At 40.1% G+C, this 19699-nt stretch overlaps 1 protein-coding gene across 7 annotated transcripts in view; it reads right to left on the bottom strand.

The window, feature by feature from the left end:
* FANCI (FA complementation group I) overlaps positions 1 to 19699 on the bottom strand; it is a 92896-nt gene that overhangs the window by 20639 nt on the left and 52558 nt on the right. For all 7 annotated transcript variants that reach the window (XR_004431837.1, XR_004431838.1, XR_004431836.1 and 4 more), the window contains exons 18-27: positions 17832 to 17954; positions 12179 to 12247; positions 10446 to 10547; positions 9341 to 9517; positions 9142 to 9263; positions 8225 to 8389; positions 7131 to 7310; positions 3669 to 3835; positions 3248 to 3333; positions 2195 to 2311 (exon numbers count right to left, since the gene is read on the bottom strand). Coding sequence is in view for 4 of the 7 variants with exons in the window: in XM_033189061.1 (XP_033044952.1) it covers positions 2195 to 2311; positions 3248 to 3333; positions 3669 to 3835; positions 7131 to 7310; positions 8225 to 8389; positions 9142 to 9263; positions 9341 to 9517; positions 10446 to 10547; positions 12179 to 12247; positions 17832 to 17954 (1308 nt within the window). In the remaining 3 variants the exon portion in view is untranslated. The remainder of the gene's footprint in view (positions 1 to 2194; positions 2312 to 3247; positions 3334 to 3668; positions 3836 to 7130; positions 7311 to 8224; positions 8390 to 9141; positions 9264 to 9340; positions 9518 to 10445; positions 10548 to 12178; positions 12248 to 17831; positions 17955 to 19699) is intronic.

Raw genomic sequence — 19699 nt, forward strand, 5'->3', positions numbered from 1 at the left:
ATGTCCTTATTGAGGGCTAAAAGTTTTGGGGTCCTTACACCTGAACTTCCTCTGCTTCTACCATAGTGGTCTAGGGCTAAAGCACCCTCTTTTCCTTCCCATGCCCCCAGACACTCCACTTGAGAATATTAGGTTATCAGAAAGGTGTGGGAAAGATAAATCCTGGCTATAAGAACAGTAGAATTCGCATTTAGAAGGCAAAAGAACAAAGGAGGTTAGAAGAAAGAAGGGCAAAAAAAAAGAGAAATAAAAGAGGCAAGAAACCAGACAGAATTTTCTTAGCTAAGTGAAAGAGACTTAAGGTCTTTAGATAGCAAGGGTCTGCATCACCAGACACACAGTCACCTTTCTGCTTCAGCAGTTCTTTCAGCTACAAAGGCACTGAAATGCGGTTATACTTAAGTGTAAATGACTAACAAGAATGCAGTTTTGATCTGTTGAGAAAAAAGGTAAATTAAGAGGCTAACTGAAAGCTCTCTACAAACTGATATTAAAAGATCTTCAGAATACTATGTTCAATGAAATAAGCAGGATGCAGAACAAGTTTTCCTGTGAAGAGGGGTAGGATTGGGAATAAAACTCTGTATTTACTTGGAGAGGAATAAAGAAGGTTGAAGGACACAAAAAACTAAAAGTGTTTACTTATTGGGGAGAGGAGGAACTAAACAGATGGAGGACATGGGTGGGGGAGACCATTTACCATCTCTTGATAATCTCTGGTTTTCAAATCACAGGACTTTATTACCCATTCAAAATTAAATTGAAAAATTTTTGGCCGGGCACGGTGGCTCACGCCTGTAATCCCAGCACTTTGGGAGGCCGAGGCAGGTGGATCACGAGGTCAGCAGATAGAGATCATCCTGGCTAACACGGTGAAACCCCGTCTCTACTAAAAATATAAAACATTAGCCGGGCGTGGTGGCGGGCACCTGTAGTCCCAGCTACTCGGGAGGCTGAGGCAGGAGAATGGTGTGAACCCAGGAGGCGGAGCTTGCAGTGAGCCGAGACTGCGCCACTGCACTCCAGCCTGGGTGACAGAGCAAGACTCCATCTCAAAAAAAAAAAAAAAAAATTTAAAGAGACTACCTGAAGTTAAGGGAGAAGGGGTAGGTGGTAAAACGTTTAAAAATCTAAAAGTTTAAAGTTTAAGAAACATTTTTTAATTTTCCTATAAATTGTAGCCTTTCTAAATCCATTTATTTTCTCTCAAATTTCCCCCTGCCCCAATTATCTATTTCCTTCCCAGTCCTTTACTCTTTGCAGCAAAAACAGCAGTATGAAAGAATGATGCTGAAAGCAAAGTGGGGGTGAGCTGTTTGGAACTGGGATGAAGTAACAAAAGGGACTTTCTTTGGGCAAACCTGGAAGTAGGATGACAGGAAACAGCTCTGCTTTCTAGTGCCAAACACCTTCATACTCCCAGGCTACAAGTCTTCTGAGGCAAGGGCTCATATAAAGAGGAGTATACTGCAGGGCTTCATTGTCTTTTTCAAGCCCAGGAAGTAGATGTGGTAGGAGCACACAGTCCTGGGCTCCGGTAGGTACTCTATCATTCTACAGGAAAATTACTCCTGAATGGAACAGACCCCCAACACGTGGTCCTTCTCTTATTCTTGTGTGTGTGAATGCTCATGTGGGTGCACAGCTCTACATCTGTGTGTGCACACTTACACATATATACATACAACCTATCTCTGCAGAGGTGTTTCTGCTTTGGGGATGTAGTTACACTTTCTGAATTAATCATCTTTGGTTGAATTTCCTCCAAAGTCAGTACCAGGTAATTGTGCTGAGAAAGTCAGCTGCTGAATGTCAACCGCCTTCTTCATAATTAACAAACTTTCTTCTTAGAAAAGGGGAAACAACAAGAGTGGCAAAGAACACAGGTTTAAGAAGGTTGAAGGCACCAAAGATCACACAGGATTCTTTCCGTGGTGTTTCACTCTACCCGGAACAAACAAAACAAAAGCAGTATGTTCTTGCCCTGTATGGCTGCATATAAGTATGTTGTGGTAGACACATTATGTAGGAAAGAATATATCTTACAGGTCTTATATTAACTCAGGTGTATAATTTAACATATTATGTAAAATAAGTTCAACTTCAAGAGGACATTTAGATATACACTTTTATGATGCAATAATCTTTGCCTTCTGAGGAATGCTAAATGGGATTTAGTGAGTGGTACTAGTACCTGAGGAGATGAGGGCTCCAGTAGCTTGGACAAACTGCTAAGAACAGTGACTAGGAGGAGGGCTTCTTTGCTATTAAAATCTTCCTCTTGGCTGCTAAGTAAATTCAACAAGGACCTCTGAGAAAGGAAGGCACACACAGCAAGCAAGGTTAGCAGACACATTCCTATCAGGAAGAAGAGGCATCTAGTCAGAGACTCCTAAGACTAGGACACAAAGAATTCAAAGCTACCAAAATTCTAAGAGGATAAAATCTGAAAATAATCCTGAATTGAGCAGTAGTTTCCTAAGCTGTTTTTGACCATAAACCTCTCTGAGAATTCTCCTGAAAACTGGCTCTTTCTGTTCCAACCCCATGCTAAATGTAGATAAGGAACTATGTACCCAATTTCTAGTGGCTCACAGCTCCCTGGAGCCTATCCATTGATCTCAGGCTTAGACCAGGCACCAAACCCAGCATTCCTTATATACCTTCCCTGTTACCTGAAATAACTATGTATTTGATTATTTGTCAGTGTCTTTCTACTATAATGTAAGCTCCATAAGGATAGGAATATTTTGTCTCTTTTGTTCCCTGCTATATCCCCAGCACCTAGAACTGTTTCTGGCATATGATAGGAACTTCAAAATTACTTGTTAAATAAAAAAGTCCTGTGATAGAACATCCTGATATTTTGACAACTATTGGTTAGAAACTAACAAGCTATCTTGTCCAGTCTTTACGGAGTCTGTCAGACCAAGCCAAATTATACCACAGACTCAAAAACAAAAACAGACTCTATACCTCGAAGACTCCTTTCTGTTTACATCAACTCAAACAGTGGTCCTGAGAGGTAATGAGTACTGCAGGTTGGGTGGCTAAATACAAATCCTCACTAGGGTCCTTTTAACTACATTATCTTCCATTCTGAGAGCTATGTCCTGTGGCTTGGATGACCCAGAAAAAATTCTTCTCCTACTTGGTCATTGTCTGCCCATTCTTACCAGCTGCCCCTGCTAACAGTTCCTTTGCAAAGCCCCTCAGGCTGGTACAGCAGCTTCGCAAGGCTTCTCACCTGAAATTGCCGGATCTGGAATGCTGTTCTCTGAGTGACACTGACGTCTGCGTCTTCTCTCTCTTCTCCTTCCTTATCTGTGACATCTATGAATGGAAAAGAAACTCTATCTTCTTTGATATAAACTCATGCTTCTTGGCCTTTTAATAGCTAAAATTTTTGAAAGCCAAAAAAAGTCTAAAGACAGAGTTAAATTTATTTCTAAAATTTTGTGATTTCTTAATACTATATAACATTTTCCAGTCACTCTTTGTGGTTGAATGTAATCCAGTAGGTGCCAATCCTGAATCCACTAGATGTCACTCCTTAGCAACATTAGGACTGTTCTCAAGTGTCTTCTGGTAGATTAACAAATGCAAATAAGGGGTTGAGTTAAGGAGAAACTTAAATCAAGTCAATTGATTGATACTGCAATGCTCACCCAGAGCTCTGAGAAACTGCTGAATCTTGGGCTGATAGAACTGTTGCACAGCACTGAATATTTTCTGTAAACCCTCCAAGCACAGCAGTGAGATGCTCTTTCCTTTCTCTTTCTTTCCCGACTCTTCCACTGAAGTAGGAATTGAAGTGTATCTCCATAGCAAGACTCTGAAGCAGGGTAAAGTGGTTTTGTTTTTAAAGACAGGTTCACCAAGATAAAAATTACATACAGTAAAATTCATACCCTGTAGGTGAACAGTTCTAGAATTTTAAAAAAACTTATATGGTTGTGTAATCTCCCCACAATCAAGGTATTTCTATCACTCTAAAAGTTCCCTTGTGCTCACTGATAGTCAATGCTCTCCTCCCATTTCCAAGCAACTACTGATCTAATTTCTGTCCCTATGGTTTTACTTTCTACAAAACATCATACAAAAATGGTTATCATTCAGTATATAGCCTTCTGAGTCTGCCTTTAACACAGCAGACTCTATATTCATGAGGGATATTGCTATGCAGTTTTCTTGTAATGGTCTGGGTCTGGTTTGGTATCAGGGTAATGTTGACCTCATTAATTAAATGAGGTGGAATATGTTCTCTCCTATTTTCTAGAATTTGCACAGAATTTACATTACTTCTCCCTTAAATGTTTGGATGAATTTATCACGGAATAGACCTAGATCTAAAGTTTTGTGAAAAGAGTTTGAACCACATATTCAATTTCTTTGAATAGAAATATGATTACTCAGGTTTTTGTTCTTTGTTTTTTTTTTTTTTGAGACAGAGTCTAACTCTGTCACCCAGGCTGGAGTGCAGTCAGGTGATCTCAGCTCACTGCAAACTCACACCTCCTGGATTCAAGCGGTCTTCCTGCCTCAGCTTCCCGAGTAGCTGGGACTACAAGTGCATGCCACCACATCTGGCTAATTTTTGTATTTTTTTAGTAGAGTTGGGGTTTCACCTTGTTGGCCAGGCTGGTCTTGAACTGCTGACCTCAGGTGGTCCACCTGCCTTAGCCTTCCAAAAGTGCTGGGATTACAGATGTGAGCTACCACATCCGGCCAGGTTGCCTATTTTTTGTTGAATGAGCTTTCAAGAAATCTGTCCATTAAAGTTTACTGGCATAAAATTGTTAATATTCTGTTATCCATTTTTTAGCATCTGTAGGATCAGTAGTGATGTCCCCTCTTCCTCAATTCTGCTATTTGTAATGTGTCTTCTCTTTTTCTGATTAGTCTGGCTAAAGTTCATTAAATTTATTGATCTTCTCACAGAACCAACTTTCTTTTTCTGTTTTCTATTTTAATTTTCTGCTTCTTCATAGTTGTGCTTTTGTCTATTTCCTTCCTTCTGATTACTTTCATTATAATTTGCTCTTCTTTTTCTATTTTCTTAATATGGAAGTTTATATGGGAGATTTAAGATCTTTAAATCCCTAACTGCTTTAATTTCCTCAATAGTGCTTCGGCTGGATCATATGTTTTGACATGTTGTCTGTTTGTTTCCATTCTATGCAAGATGTTTTCTAATTTCCCTTATGACTTTTTGATTACGGGCTATTTAAAAGTACATTTAATTTCCAATATATGGGGATTATCTAGATATCTTTCTGTTACTGCTTTCTTCTTTTATTCTGTTGTGGTCACAGAATTTCTACTTTTTAGTAGAAATTTGCTCAGTTTTTATGGCCCAAAATATGGTTCATCTTGGTGAATACACCATGTGCACATAAAAAGAATGTGTATTTTGAAGCTGCTGCACAGTGTTCTTTTAAGTGTCAATTAAATCAAGCTGGGTGACAGTGTTGTTCACTTCTTCTACTTCCTTCCAGTAGATTTTCTATCTACTGGTTTTTTTTGTTTGTTTGTTTTCTGTTTTTTGACTACAGAGAGAAGGCTGATTACATTAATTAAGGATTTGTCTATTTTTCCTTCAGTTCCATCAGTTTTTGCTTTAAGTATTTTGAATCACTTAACCATTATGTAGTATCCCTCTTTTTTGCCCCAATAATAGCATAACATTTTATATGTGACTAACAATCCATATCAAAGCAAGACTAGAAGCCCTGGTGAACCCAAGAGTTCAAAGCCAGCCTGGGCAACACAGCAAACCCTATCTCTTTAAATGGAAAACAAACAAATAAACGAACAAAAAACAAAAGCCACAGAGGCTCAGGCCTGTAATCCCAGCACTTTGGGAGGCGGACGTGGGTGTATCACTTGAGCCCAGGAGTTCAAGACCAGTCTGGGCAACATGTTGAAATCCTATCTCTACAGAAAATTTAAAAAAAAATAAGGGTCGGGTGCAGTGGCTCACACCTGTAAACCTAACACTTTGGGAGGCCGAGGTGGGTGGATCCCTCGAGGTCAGGAGTTTGAGACCAGCCTGGCCAACATGGTGAAACCCCGTCTCTACTAAAAATACAAAAATTAGCAGGGCATGGTGGCGCATCCCTGTAATCCCAGCTACTTGGGAGATTGAGGCAGGAGGATCACTTGAACCGGGGAGGCAGAGGTTGCAGTAAGCAAGATCACACCACTGCACTTCAGCCTGGGTGACAGAGCAAGACCTGTCTCCAAAAAAAAAAGTAGTAAATAAAATAAATTAAAATTAAAAATTAAAAAGTAGTTGGGCATGGTGGCATGCACCTGTAGTCCCAGCTATTCAGAAAGCTGCAGTGGAATGACTGTTTGAACCTGGGAGAAAGAGGTTGCCGTGAGCTAAGATTGCGCCATAGCATTCCACCCTGGGCAACAGAGTGAGACTCTCAAAAAAAACCCCCAAAAAAAAACAACAAAAAAGAAACAAAAGGAGGGGTGTGCCAGGGTAAGGCAGGACTAGAAAAAAGACCCTATGTCAATGACTCCACTTTTTTTCACTCTTTTGAGACGGAGTTTTGCTCTTGTCGCCCAGGCTGGAGTGCAATGGTGTAATCTAGGCTCACTGCAACCTCCACCTCCCTGGTTCAAGCAATTCTCCTGCCTCAGCCTCCTGAGTAGCTGGGATTACAGGTATGCACCACCAAGCCCAGCTAATTTTTGTATATTTAGTAGAGACAGGCTTTCCCCATGTTGGTCAGGCTGGTCTCGAATTCCTGACCTCAGGTAATCTACCCGCCTTAGCCTCCGAAAGTGCTGGGATTACAGGTGTGAGCTGCTGTGCCTAGCTTTTTTTTTTTTTTTTTTTTTTTTGAGAGTCTTGCTCTGTCACCCAGGCTAGAGTGCAGTGATATGAACTCAGCTCATTGAGACCTCCACCTCCCAGTTCAAGCAATTCTCCTGCCTCAGCCTCCTGAGTAGCTGGGATTACAGGCACCTGCCATGACGCTTGGCTAATTTTTTATATTCTTTCACTCTTAAAATATGTGTAACCTCAAATTACCTTCATCCTCCATTCCCAGTTTGTTCTCTTAAAGACACCACGGCCAGGTGGAGTAAGTTTCTAAGGGGTGGGAGTGGCTTACCGAGTTATGTCACAGAGGTTCTGAAAGATCTTGTCTGGGTTTTGGCCATCAGGGCCACTCACATGCCCCGTTTCCTTTAGCTGCTGTACTTTCTGCAGAGCTATGTTCACTGCATAGCGCATAAACTCACTGCTGGACCTGAGAACAGAAAGGCTTTCTTGGTGGCTTTGGATATTATCCCTAAAGAGAGAGAGAGAGAGAACAAGAGAGATTTCCTTACTGCTATTGGTATATGGAATTAAGCTTTCTAGAAATTGTTCAGAACAGCAGCACCCAACAGCTTGCCAGTAAGCTCCGACTGGCAGACTCTCTAGGCAGCCCAAGCTATAGTCACTGCTATGGCTGCCCTTTTATAATTGTTATTCTTAGTGGTTCCTCATTTTCTCCCCATCCCCAAATCCTTTACTTTGATAAAATTTAAATGTCAGTCTTAGTTTCTTTTTTTGTCCCTTTGTATTTTTAATTCAGTCACTCCCCGCCTATCTGTCTATTTATTTATTTATTTAGAGACAGAGTTTTGTTCTTGTTGCCCAGGCTAGAGTACAATGGCGTGATCTCAGCTCACTGCAACCTCTGCCTCCCGGGTTCAAGTGATTCTCCTGCCTCAGCCTCCCAAGTAGCTGGGATTACAGGTGCGTACCACCATGCCAGGCTAATTTTGTATTTTTAGTAGAGATGAGGTCTCACCATATTGGTCATGGCGGGTCTTGAACTTCTGACCTCAGGTGATCCACCCGCCTCAGTCTACCAAAGTACTGGAATTACAGGAGTGAGACACTAGGCCTGGTGCCCCCTACCTTTCTTAATCTGTTATCTTGCACAAGCCACTTATATAGACTTTCTTAAAACACCCTGTTGGAATTCATCCCTATCTTTTCATTTATTAGCCCACTGTTCCTCATTTATCCTTTAATAATTCAAGGTACCTATTTAAAGTACCTACCTAGGATTGTCCAGCATTCATTTCAAGAAAATTAAAACCTCCTGACTTAATTCTTACTGTAAATAATCCAAACGAGGAGAAACAAGTGAGCCTAGGTAGGCATACGATCCTCGGGGAGTGGCTGTCTTTAAGCACTCTAGCAGAACCTTACCTGAAAAGAACAGTGAGAAGACTGGACACGAATTTCATGGACAAAAGACTATCATTTGTCTTGTTGGCCATTTTAGTTTTGGCTTTACCAGCTTTTTCATTAAGGATGTCAGAGAGCTTTTTGTAACACATAAATAAGCTCAGAATGTTCTCAAATTTGTTCTTACTGTAAAAAACAAAAAAGAGACCGCTAAGGACAAACATCAGAATATTGTGGTTTACTTTTACATATGATAATAAATAAATCACAATGCTTCTTTAAATATCATATTTTAGACAAAACATTATAAATGAATAGAACTTCATTAATATAATACTCCCAGGTCATAGCAATCTATCTGGGTTTCGTCTCCCCTGGTGTGACCTCGGCTTACCGCAACCTCTGCCTCCCAGGCTCAAGTGATTCCCCTGCCTCAGCGTCCTGAGTAGCTGGGATTACAGGTCCCCACCACTACCACCCGGCTAATTTTTACATTATTAGTAGAGATGGGGTCTCACCATGTTGGCCAGGCTGGTCTTGAACTCCTGATCTCAAATGATCCACCCACCTTGGCCTCCCAAAGTTCCAGGATTACAGGCGTGAGCCACTGCGCCTGGCCTCCCCTCCCTTATTTATACCAGTCCCTGCAGAGCATTAAAGTCCAATACTACCACCAATCAAAATTTCCATGTTAAAATTAGGAGTTCTTGAATTCAGGGTCTGGGAAATTCTGAGTAAGTGAAACCCTGCTGGAGGGCTTTCATTTTATAGGCCTGGTAAGCATATACTTCAGTACTCTCTAGTGGAAAGAACACAGTTTAGTCTTAGACTAGGTGCTCATTTAGTCTGTTTACTGCCTGGAATGTTGCTACAGTAAAAATATATAAATAAAATGGAGAATTCACCAAATTACAAGTGGAGTTATAGCAATACCTTACCTGAAATTACTTATGGAGAAATTGTATTCTATTAAAACCTCACAAACTCCCATCACAAGAAAAGCACAGATATTATTTTTTATGCCAATACTGGTGCTCTGAGAAAAATCTGCTGATTTATCCTAAAAGACACAAGATAAAAATTAATAAGCTACTAAAGAACTCCATCATTCAATACAGCTGAAGACTCAGCAATTACCAGTTCAAAGTCTTCCAGCTCACTCTTAATCATTCTATCAGTAATGGACTCCAATATATCATCTAGGTCTTGGTAGAATGCCTCTTCCTCCTCCTCTTCCTCCTCTCCCTGCTGTAAGGGTATCACTGTATTCTTATACCAGGCCAAACAATGCTGAATACAACACAGCAGATAATCCTGTAGGAGAAAATAAATTAAATACTCTTGAGTGTTGATGGATAACCTATAAAGTTGTTCATAACCAGCAAATAATTCTTATCTATAAGGATAAAGAAAATGATTCATTAGTGTTACAAATTAAGTCCATCTAAATTAACGAAACTGGGAAAATAAACTGAATAGCAGCATCCTTTTCTAATGCTGCCCCCCGAAAATTGGCCTAAGTGGCTGACACCTCAAAATGCAACATTAGATGTGCTATCTCTGGTCTGATACAAATAACCCTGGAGCTAGGTGGTGAAGTTAAATCTTCTCTAGTTCATTGGAGTCCCAGAAGCTATTCTAAAGATAGAGGTTTATGTTGAGGGAATCTTTAGGAGACCAACACAGCATCTTAGATCTAGGCTGAGAACATCTCATGTCACAGAAGGCACAAAAATGAAGGCAAGATATGACAACTGAAAGACTTCCTCCTTTCTTCTGCCATGAGTTATAAGGTACGTGGGGTGGAAGTTTCCATTTTTATCCTCTTCGCTGTCCTAAGGCTAGATAAGAACAGAAAGTCAACCAGGCCAGCTCCTTTGAAGGTTCAACAGTGCCAATCCTAGTTCAGCCTAAATCATATACGTCCTCTAGACTAATGAAGCAGGTCCCCATTCTAAAGCATATTTATTTAGTAAATGTAATCAAAGATTCATAAATGAAATAAAATATTCTCTGGGGGAAGTGATGGAAGCCTTGATTTAGTAAAGGGCTAACACGGAGATAACTTACCAATAGATCCAAAATAATAAGGGTTCAGAAATGTTAAGCAGGGAAGACTTAAAAGTAAACATTCATTGGAAGAACCAGGAAGAGAGTTTCACAGGGAAAGGTATCTCTTTGCGAAGTTCAACCCTATCCTTAATACTAAAAATAATGGTTGAAGGAAGAATAAAAGTCTCACCAGTGGTTCTTGTAGAGAGATCTTATCTCCTTGGGTCAGAATACAAGCTTCTAATTTCAAAGGAGGCAGCAGGTCAGGTTTTGGCTCATAGAACTGTTTTAACTGTGTATAGTAAGGAAAAAAAGACATCTTGGCTCATAAATGCTTTTTACTAACTTGTCAGGTGAAAGGTATCTTTAATGTCTAATGCCTTCTAAGACACGTTTCCCAACTGTTCAAAGAACAATGCAGCCAAATTTTTATTGCTTTGGCTCACGCATATCCTGTGCTCTTGCTTTGGATATAGTACTGATTAGGTTCATCTTTCCTATTCCAATTCCTTCTATTCCTAAACTTGTGCATGCAATCAACATTTTCAGTTAACTTGGAGGTTAAAAATATAGGATCCAGAGTCAGAATGGCTGAGTCCAAGATCCCAGTACCATTACTTATTACTGGTTTTTATAAAGGTATCTGTACCTTGGTTCCTCATCTTAAAAATAAGGATATTATTAATATTCATTGTATAAGGATTAAACATGACAATACATGTAAAGTACTTCAAACAGTATTTGGCATATAAGAGAGCCAAAAAAATATGAGTTACTATTTTTCTTTTAACTTTTAGAGTCTGCAGAATTTTGCTGGCCTGCATATTAACTTGAGTCAGAAAACGCTATTCTATGCCTTCAAACACAATTTTCTATTTTTGTTAAACATGCCAATGTAAATGCGTTGATTACACTTTGAAAGATACAATATAGCTAATAGAATATAAATTTTATATAGGATCAAGCCCAACGCCAAATGAAAAGCTTTTGATGGCTAGTATGGGACCTTCCAATATTTTCACACATCTGAGACCTTAATTTCAAATGAAACTTCATAACTATCATAAAGCAATGGCATTGAGAGCAAACAAAATGACAGACTAGGGGTCTAGAGGAACCCTCCTGGTAGAGAGTCTCTATATGAATTCTTCTAATCTTCAAGATTAGAAGAATTTAATCTTTTTTTGTTGTTGTTGAGAGGGAGTCTCGCTCTGTCGCCCAGAATGGAGTGCAGTGGCCGAATCGCAGCTCACTGCAAGCTCCGCCTCCCGGGTTTACACCATTCTCCTGCCTCAACCTCCCAAGTAGCTGGGACCACAGGCGCCCGCCACCTCGCTCGGCTAGTTTTTTGTATTTTTTTTAAGTAGAGACGGGACTTCACTGTGTTAGCCAGGATGGTCTAGATCTCCTGACCTCGTGATCCGCCTGTCTCGGCCTCCCAAAGTGCTGGGATTACAGGCCTGAGCCACGGCGCCCGGCCAGAATTTAATCTTCTAATTTAAAAACTTGTTAACGGAAAAGTGCAGAAAGGAACGTAAAAGACATCCATGTATCTGTTACCCAGATTTAATAAATAATATTTCGCTATATTTGTTTTGGATTTCTTTTTTCTTTCAGAAATATAACATAATGGATACAGCTGCTGATAGTCCTTATATAAATGGTTCTTCAAAACGTCCTTCTGACTTGGGATACAGACTGTTAATTCACAGGGATAACTGCTAGATGATGGTATTATGGCAGAGAGGTAAGTGGTGACCAAGAAAAGACAACCCAGAACAGCATCACATACCCACAGCATATTCACAAAGTACCAATGTACTAGTTGGGAATTATTTTATATTTTGAAAGGTCTAAAAACCATCAGTTGTCTCTCAATCCTTGATTATCTGTTTTCCATATATCCATAAAAATGTATTTTACCTGTGAGAGCAGAGTTTGCATGATTGAATTAGCCAGCTGAGAGTTCCTTCGAAGAACATCATAAAACCCCTAAGAGGAATCAAAGAGAAGAAATAAGCGCTTTAACAGGGATACTAGTGATTTGGACAATCATAACTTAAAAATAACACTTTCTTTATCCTCTTCTCAGTTCTTTCCTACCGAGACCATATTTGATGGTCCTAAATGCCCTAATATAAATGACCGTATTTTTTTCCCAACCAAAGTTTCCTCCTCTTAGTTAAGAACTGCTCAGATTAAAATCCTGGGGAGGCCAGGTGCAGTAACTCACACCTGTAATCCCAGCATTGTGGGAGGCTGAGACAGGCAGATCAATTGAGGCCAAGAGTTCGAGACCAGCCTGGCCAACACAGCAAAACCCTGTCTCTACTAAAAAATACAAAAATTAGCCAAGCGTGGTGGCACACGCCTATAATCCCAGCTACTCAGGAGGCTGAGGTATGAAGGTTGCAGTGAGCTGAGATCACGCCAGCCCGGGCAACAGAGCAAGACTCTGCATCCAAAAAAAAAAAAAAAAAAAATCCTGGGGAGAACTTTCTTTCTAGAACCTGGAAAAGAGGTTATACAGTTCATCTGTGAGTAAAAGCAAATGAGAATTGATCAAAAAAATATTTTTCGTTTAAAGAAAAGAAACAGGCCAGACATGGTGGCTCATGCCTGTATTCCCAGCACTTTGGAAGGCCAAGGCAGAGGATCACCTGAGGTCAGGAGGTCAAGACCAGCCTGGTCAACATGGTGAAACCCCATCTCTACTAAAAATACAAAAATTAGCCAGGCGTGGTGATGCACGCCTGTGGTCCCAGCTACTTGGGAGACTGAGGCAGGAGAATCACTTGAACCTGGGATAGGGAGGTTGCAGTGAGCCAAGACCTGAGATCGCACCACTGCATTCCAGTCTGGGCAACAGAGTGAGACTCCGTCTCAAAAAAAAAAAGGAAAGAAATGAAAGAAAATTAATCCTAACAGGAATTAAAATATTTTATGGTTGTGTAATGATAATAAAAAGACACTTCGTCTTGACACAAAAATCTACAGGAGGGCCGGGCGCGGTGGCTCAAGCCTGTAATCCCAGCACTTTGGGAGGCCGAGACGGGCGGATCACGAGGTCAGGAGATCGAGACCATCCTGGCTAATACGGTGAAACCCTGTCTCTACTTAAAAATACAAAAAAAAAAACTAGCCGGGCGACGAGGCAGGCACCTGTAGTCCCAGCTACTCGGGAGGCTGAGGCAGGAGAATGGCATAAACCCGGGAGGCGGAGCTTGCAGTGAGCTGAGATCCGGCCACTGCACTCCAGCCTGGGTGGCAGAGCAAGACTCCGTCTCAAAAAAAAAAAAAAAAATCTACAGGCAAAATAAAAAAATGGCATACAGAGATACATAGTACACACAAAGGAGGCAATGATGTGTGAACAAATGGTTAGCTTGGGGGAAAAGCTCCTTATATATATTATCATACAAATTCAGGATGAATTAAGTAGCTAAACGTCAAAAACAAATGCATTAAAAACAAAAAAACTCAAAGAAAATGTTAGTGAATATTCACTGGAAGGATTTGGACTTTCTACAGATAAAATGGGCCAGGCACGGTAGCTCATGTCTTTAATCCTAGTACTTTGGAAGACTGAGGCAGGAGGGCCGCTTGAAGCCAGGGCATTTGAGACCATCCTGGGCAACAAAATGAGACCCTATCTCTAAAAAAAGTTAAAAAAAAAAAATTAGCTGGGTGCAGTGACTTGTGCCTATGGTCCCAACCATTTGGGAAGGGGGCTGAAGCAAGAGGATTGTTTGAGCCTAGGAGTTGGAGGCTGCAGTGAGTTAGATTGCACCAGTGCACTCCAGCCTGGATAACAGAGCAAGACTCTGTCTCTTAAAAAAAAAAAAAAAAAAAAAGTAATAGAAGACATCTCAAAGGAAGAAAATCAATAGATTTAGTAACCAAAAATTATTATTTCTGTAAGTCTAAAAGGATATTTTAAAAAAAGCAAATGGCATTCTGGCATATACCTGCAACAAATATGACAAGTTATTTAGTTATTTATATCACTACATAAGGTATTTTTATATACCAATGATATACTAAGACTGATGAATAAATGAACAGCAATATTTTAATAGGTTTAAGTCTATGATTCACTTCATGTTAATTTATTTTACTTTAGAGCTAAATAAGGGTGAAGTTTTTTTTTTGTTTTTTGTTTTTTTTTCCGCAGGGGCTGCTTATCAAGGACTGCACAAGAGTTAACACATGAAGTCTAAGACTGTCTATTCTTAGTGCACCTTTGCCAGCTGGTGGCTGAGAATTTGGCTGGTAAACAGTTACTTACACTGATACAAAGCTCACCCTAAATCAGAGTGGTTCACCGTGCCTTAACTGTTTAAACAATGTGGTTTATACAGAATATGCACATATCTGATTTTATTGCAATTTGCTTGATTGCACTTCGCAGATATTACTTTTACAAATTAAAGGTTTGTGGCAACCCTATGTCAAGCAAGTCTATCAGCACCATTTTTCCAAAAGCATGTGCTCACTTCATGTCTCTGTGTCACATTTTGGTAATTCTCACAATATTTCAAACTTTCTCATTATTATTGTATGTGTTATGGGGATCTATGATAAATGATCTTTGATAGTACTATTGCAATTGGTTTGAGGAGTCACAAATTGTGTCTATATAAGATAGTGAACTTAATTGATAAATGCTGTGTATGTTCTGACCATTCCACTGACTGGGCCATCCCATCTCTCCACCTCTCCTCAGGCCTCCCTATTCCCTGTGACAAAACAATATTGAAATGAGATCAACTAATAACTCCTACAATGGCCCATAAGTATTCAAGTGAAAGGAAGAGTCGGACATCTTTCACTTTAAATCAAAAGCTAGAAATGATCAAGTTTAGTAAGAAAGGCATGTCACAAGCTGAGGCAGGTCAAAAGCTAGGCTTCTTGCACCAAAGAGCCAAGTTGTGAATGCAAAGAAAATGTTCTTGATGGAAATTTACAGTGCTACTCCAGTGAACACATGAATGATTAGAAAGCAAAACAGCCTTATTGCTCATGCGGAGAAAGGTTTAGTGGTCTGGATAAAAGACCAAGGCCAACCACAACATTCCCTTAAGTCAAAGCCTAACCCAGAGCAAGGACTAAACTCCTCAATTCTATAAAGCCTGAAAGAGATGAGAAAGCTGCCAAAGAAAAGTTGAAGTGAGCAGAGGTTGGTTTATGAGGTTTAAGGAAAGAAGCCATCTCCATAACATAAAAGTGCAAGGGGCTGGGTGCGGTGGCTCACACCTGTAATCCCAGCACTTTGGGAGGCCGAGGCAGGTGGATCACGTGGTCAAGAGATTGAGACCATCCTGGCCAACATGGTGAAACCCAGTGTCTACTAAAAATACAAAAATTAGCTGGGCGTGGTGGCATGAGCCTGTAGTCCCAGCTACTTGGGAGGCTGAGGTAGGAGAATCACCTGAACCTGGGAGGTGGAGGTTGCAGTGAGCCGAGATTGCGCCACTGCACTCCAGCCTTGCGACAGAGTAAGACTCAAAAAAAAAAGTGCAAGGTGAAGAAGCAAATGCTGATGGAGCAGGTGAGGCAAATTATCCAGAAGATATAGCTAACATAATTGATGGAGGTGGCTATATTAAACAGATTTTCAAAGTAGATGAAATAGCCTTATATTCCAAGAAGATTTTATCTGAGACTTTCCTAGCTAGGGAGGAGAAGTCAATGCCTGGCTTCAAAGGACAGGCTGTCTTGTTAGGGGTTAAAGTAGCTGGTGACTTTAAGTTGAAGTCAATGCTTATTTACTACTACAAAAATCCTAGGGCCCTTAAGAATTATGCTACATCTACCCTGCCTGTGCTCTATAAGTGGAAAAACAAAGCCTGCATGATAACACATCTGTTCATAGCATGGTTTACTGAATATTTTAAGCCCAGTGTTGAGACCTACTGCTCAGAAAAAAAAAAAAAATTCCTCTCAAAATATTATTGCTCATTGATAGTGTGCCTAGGCACCTAAGAGCACTGATGGAAATGTACAGAAAGATGAATGCTGTTTTCATATATGCTACCACAATATCCTCTGGGTAAGTTATATGCTACTCACAACTTAGTAGTTGTATTTCTCTTAGCTGTACTATCATAATAACGAGTGATTTAATCAGACATTCAGTAAACTGTTGAAAATCCAGTGCAAAAAGAAGTTGCTTTTATAAAAACTAAGTTAGGCTGGGCATGGAGGCTCACGCCTGTAATCCCAACACTTTGAGATGCCAAGACAGGTGGATCACTTGAGGCCAGGAGTACAAGACCAGCCTGGTCAACATGGTGAAATCCCATCTCTACTAAAAACACAAAAATCAGCTGGGCATGGTGGTGCACACCTGTAATCCTAGGTACTGGGGAGGCTGAGAAGCAGGAGAATTACTTGAACCCAGGAGATGGAGGATGGAGGTTGCAGTGAGCCGAGAATTGTATCACTGCACTCCAGCCTGGGTGACAGAGCAAGACTCTGTCTCAAAGAAAAAAAAAACTAAGTTAAATGTTTGGAAAGTCAGTCTCTCAAACCAATTTCTGATAAATTAGGGGTAAGACAATTGTAAAAAGAGAAAAAACTGAAGCTATCTAAAAGATTTTTGTACTAAACTGTCTGAAGTAGCTTGAAGTTTTTATACCACTTTAGGTAAACACAACTTTGAAACTATAGGCAATAAATTAAGGGTATGGGTTTGTATGAGAGACAGGAAGTAAACTTGTACTCAATAACAAAACAAAACAAAGGACTTGGTCTTAAGACTGGCAAATTTATAGTACATTTAAATATTTCAAATTAAAATAAAATATTTAAGGTCTATCCACTGTGTTTTATGATTCCTCACCTTAAAAACCTTAAATTTTTTTTTTTTTTTAGAGACAGAGTCTCGCTGTGTTGCCCAGGCTGGAGTGCAGTGGTGCGATCTCGGCTCACTGTAAGCTCCACCTCCTGGGTTCACGCCATTCTCCTGCATCAGCCTCCCAAGTAGCTGGGACTACAGGTGCCGCCACCACGCCCAGCTAATTTTTTGTATTTTTAGTAGAGACAGGGTTTCGCCATCTTAGCCTGGATGGTCTCTATCTCCTGACCTCATGATCCGCCTGCCTCGGCCTCCCAAAGTGCTGGGATTACAGGCATGAGCCACCGCACCCGGCCAAAAAAAATTTTTTTTAGAGACAAGGTCTTACTCTGTTGCCTGGTTTGGAGTGCAGTGGTGTGATCATAGCTCACTGCAACCTCAAACTGCTGGGATCCTCCTGCCTCAGCTTCCTGAGGAGCTGGGACCACAGGCGCATGTCACCACACCCAGCTAATGTTTTTTATTTTCTTATTTTTTGTAAAGACAGAGTCTTGCTTGATCCTCCTGCCTTGGACTCACAAGGTGTTGGGATTACAAATGTGAGCCACTGTGCCCTGCCTTAAACAACTTTTTAACTAAACATCACTAGCTACTGGTGCTGACTACATCAAATAAGAGCATATCTACTGTACTTTTATAATGAGGAAAAAAAATTACTAAAATAAAAAGAATTATTAGTTGGGGGTTTGCTACATTCCTTCCATTCTACTGACTTACCTCATAAAGCATGAGTCGAACATCGGCTTGCTGGCTTAAGCATCTCCTCAAACCATCCATGATCTCAAGGCAAAAAGTTTCATTGGCAACAGAATTGTAATGACTGTGAACATCCACATGAACCTGAAAGGAAGACAGGCCAATTCATGTCTATCTTACCAAAGCAGTTTCCAATAAGGAGCTAAATAAGCCTATGTTCTTGGTCAAAAAAACTTAGCTTTCTCCACACGCCAAACCCCAGGGGTGAGACATATAGTATAATCATTACCATGCAGTAATAAGTGTCATTCTTATTCTGGTTTGGAATAAGAGAACTTTTAAGCATTTTAATAAAACTAACTGTTCCCATTCCTTAAGGTTTCCTTGACAATATCAATTGCTTAGGAAGGCACACTGCTTATTTCAAGCCACTAGAATCCAGTAGTAATAATATACATAATTTTATTTAAAAGGTCTAAGACTTCTTCAATAGCTAGAAGAATCTCACTCTTCCACAAATTCTAGAAAGGTTTAGAGGAAGACAGTCTTCTGTTTAGAAATGGACATGACAAAGAATTGACATCCTTTGTGTAAATTATATAATAAAATCAGCAATTATACACCAAGAATTCCTAATCCTTACTCCAGGTATCACAGTAATGTAGTTCATACTGCCTGAAGCCAAATCCTTCTTCCACCCTTTCTTGGTTATATAACCTTGGGTGAGTTATTTAACCTGGCTCAGCCTCAGTTTACCTATCCTTAAAATGGGGATAACACACAAATGATACCTAGTGTTCCTAATATTTAATCTATGCTATAAGTTATAGACAAAGCTTTATGAAGTTATACCAAAGCAATAAACTAAGGATTCCTAGTCAAACTGTTATATATAAATATGTCTCCTATTTATAAATCTTATAGTACATCATTTAAATTATGAAGACAATTTTATTGCTCCAAAGCCTAGATTACCAGATTATAAAAAGTTTTGTTTTCTCAGATTACAAGGTGTAATATATATGCATGTGCAAAGTAAATAAATTGACATAAGAAAATAGGGATAATAATAGTATCTAGCCTCAGAGGACTGCTGTGAAGATTAAATGAGATAATAAATGTAAAGCACTTTAGCACAATATCTAGCACAGTGCTATCCAAAAGAAATATAATATGGGCCGGGTGCAGTGGCTCACGCCTGTAATACCAGCACTCTGGGAGGCTGAGGTGGGCAGATCACAAGTTTAGATTGAGACCATCCTGGCTAACACGGTAAAACCCTGTCTCTACTAAAAATACAAAAAATTAGCTGGGTGTGGTGGCGAGCACCTGTAGTCCCAGCTACTTGGGAGGCTGTGGTAGGAGAATGGCATGAACCTGGGAGGCGGAGCTTGCAATAAGCCGAGATTGTGCCACAGCACTCCAGCCTGGGCGACAGAGTGAGATTCCGTCTCAAAAAAAAAAAAAGAGAAAGAAATATAATATGAACCACAAATGCAAGCCATATATGTAATTTTATATTTTCCAGTAGCCACGTTAAAAAAGAGAAAGAGGTAAAGTCAATTTTAATATTTTCTGTGACCCTACACATACAAAATTCTCTCTGAAGATGTAATCAATATTAAACATTATTAGATTTTTATATTCTTTTATTTCAAAATCTGGTATGAAGGCCGGGCGTGGTGGCTCAAGCCTGTAATCCCAGCACTTTGGGAGGCTGAGACGGGCGGATCATGAGGTCAGGAGATCGAGACTATCCTGGCTAACATGGTGAAACCCCGTCTCTACTAAAAAAATACAAAAAAACTAGCTGGGTGTGGCGGCGGGCGCCTGTAGCCCCAGCTACTCTAGAGGCTGAGGCAGAAGAATGGCGTAAACCCAGCAGGTGG

This window comes from Trachypithecus francoisi, unplaced genomic scaffold (assembly GCF_009764315.1).
Source record: "Trachypithecus francoisi isolate TF-2019V2 unplaced genomic scaffold, Tfra_2.0 Lachesis_group3, whole genome shotgun sequence".
NCBI lineage: Eukaryota > Metazoa > Chordata > Mammalia > Primates > Cercopithecidae > Trachypithecus > Trachypithecus francoisi.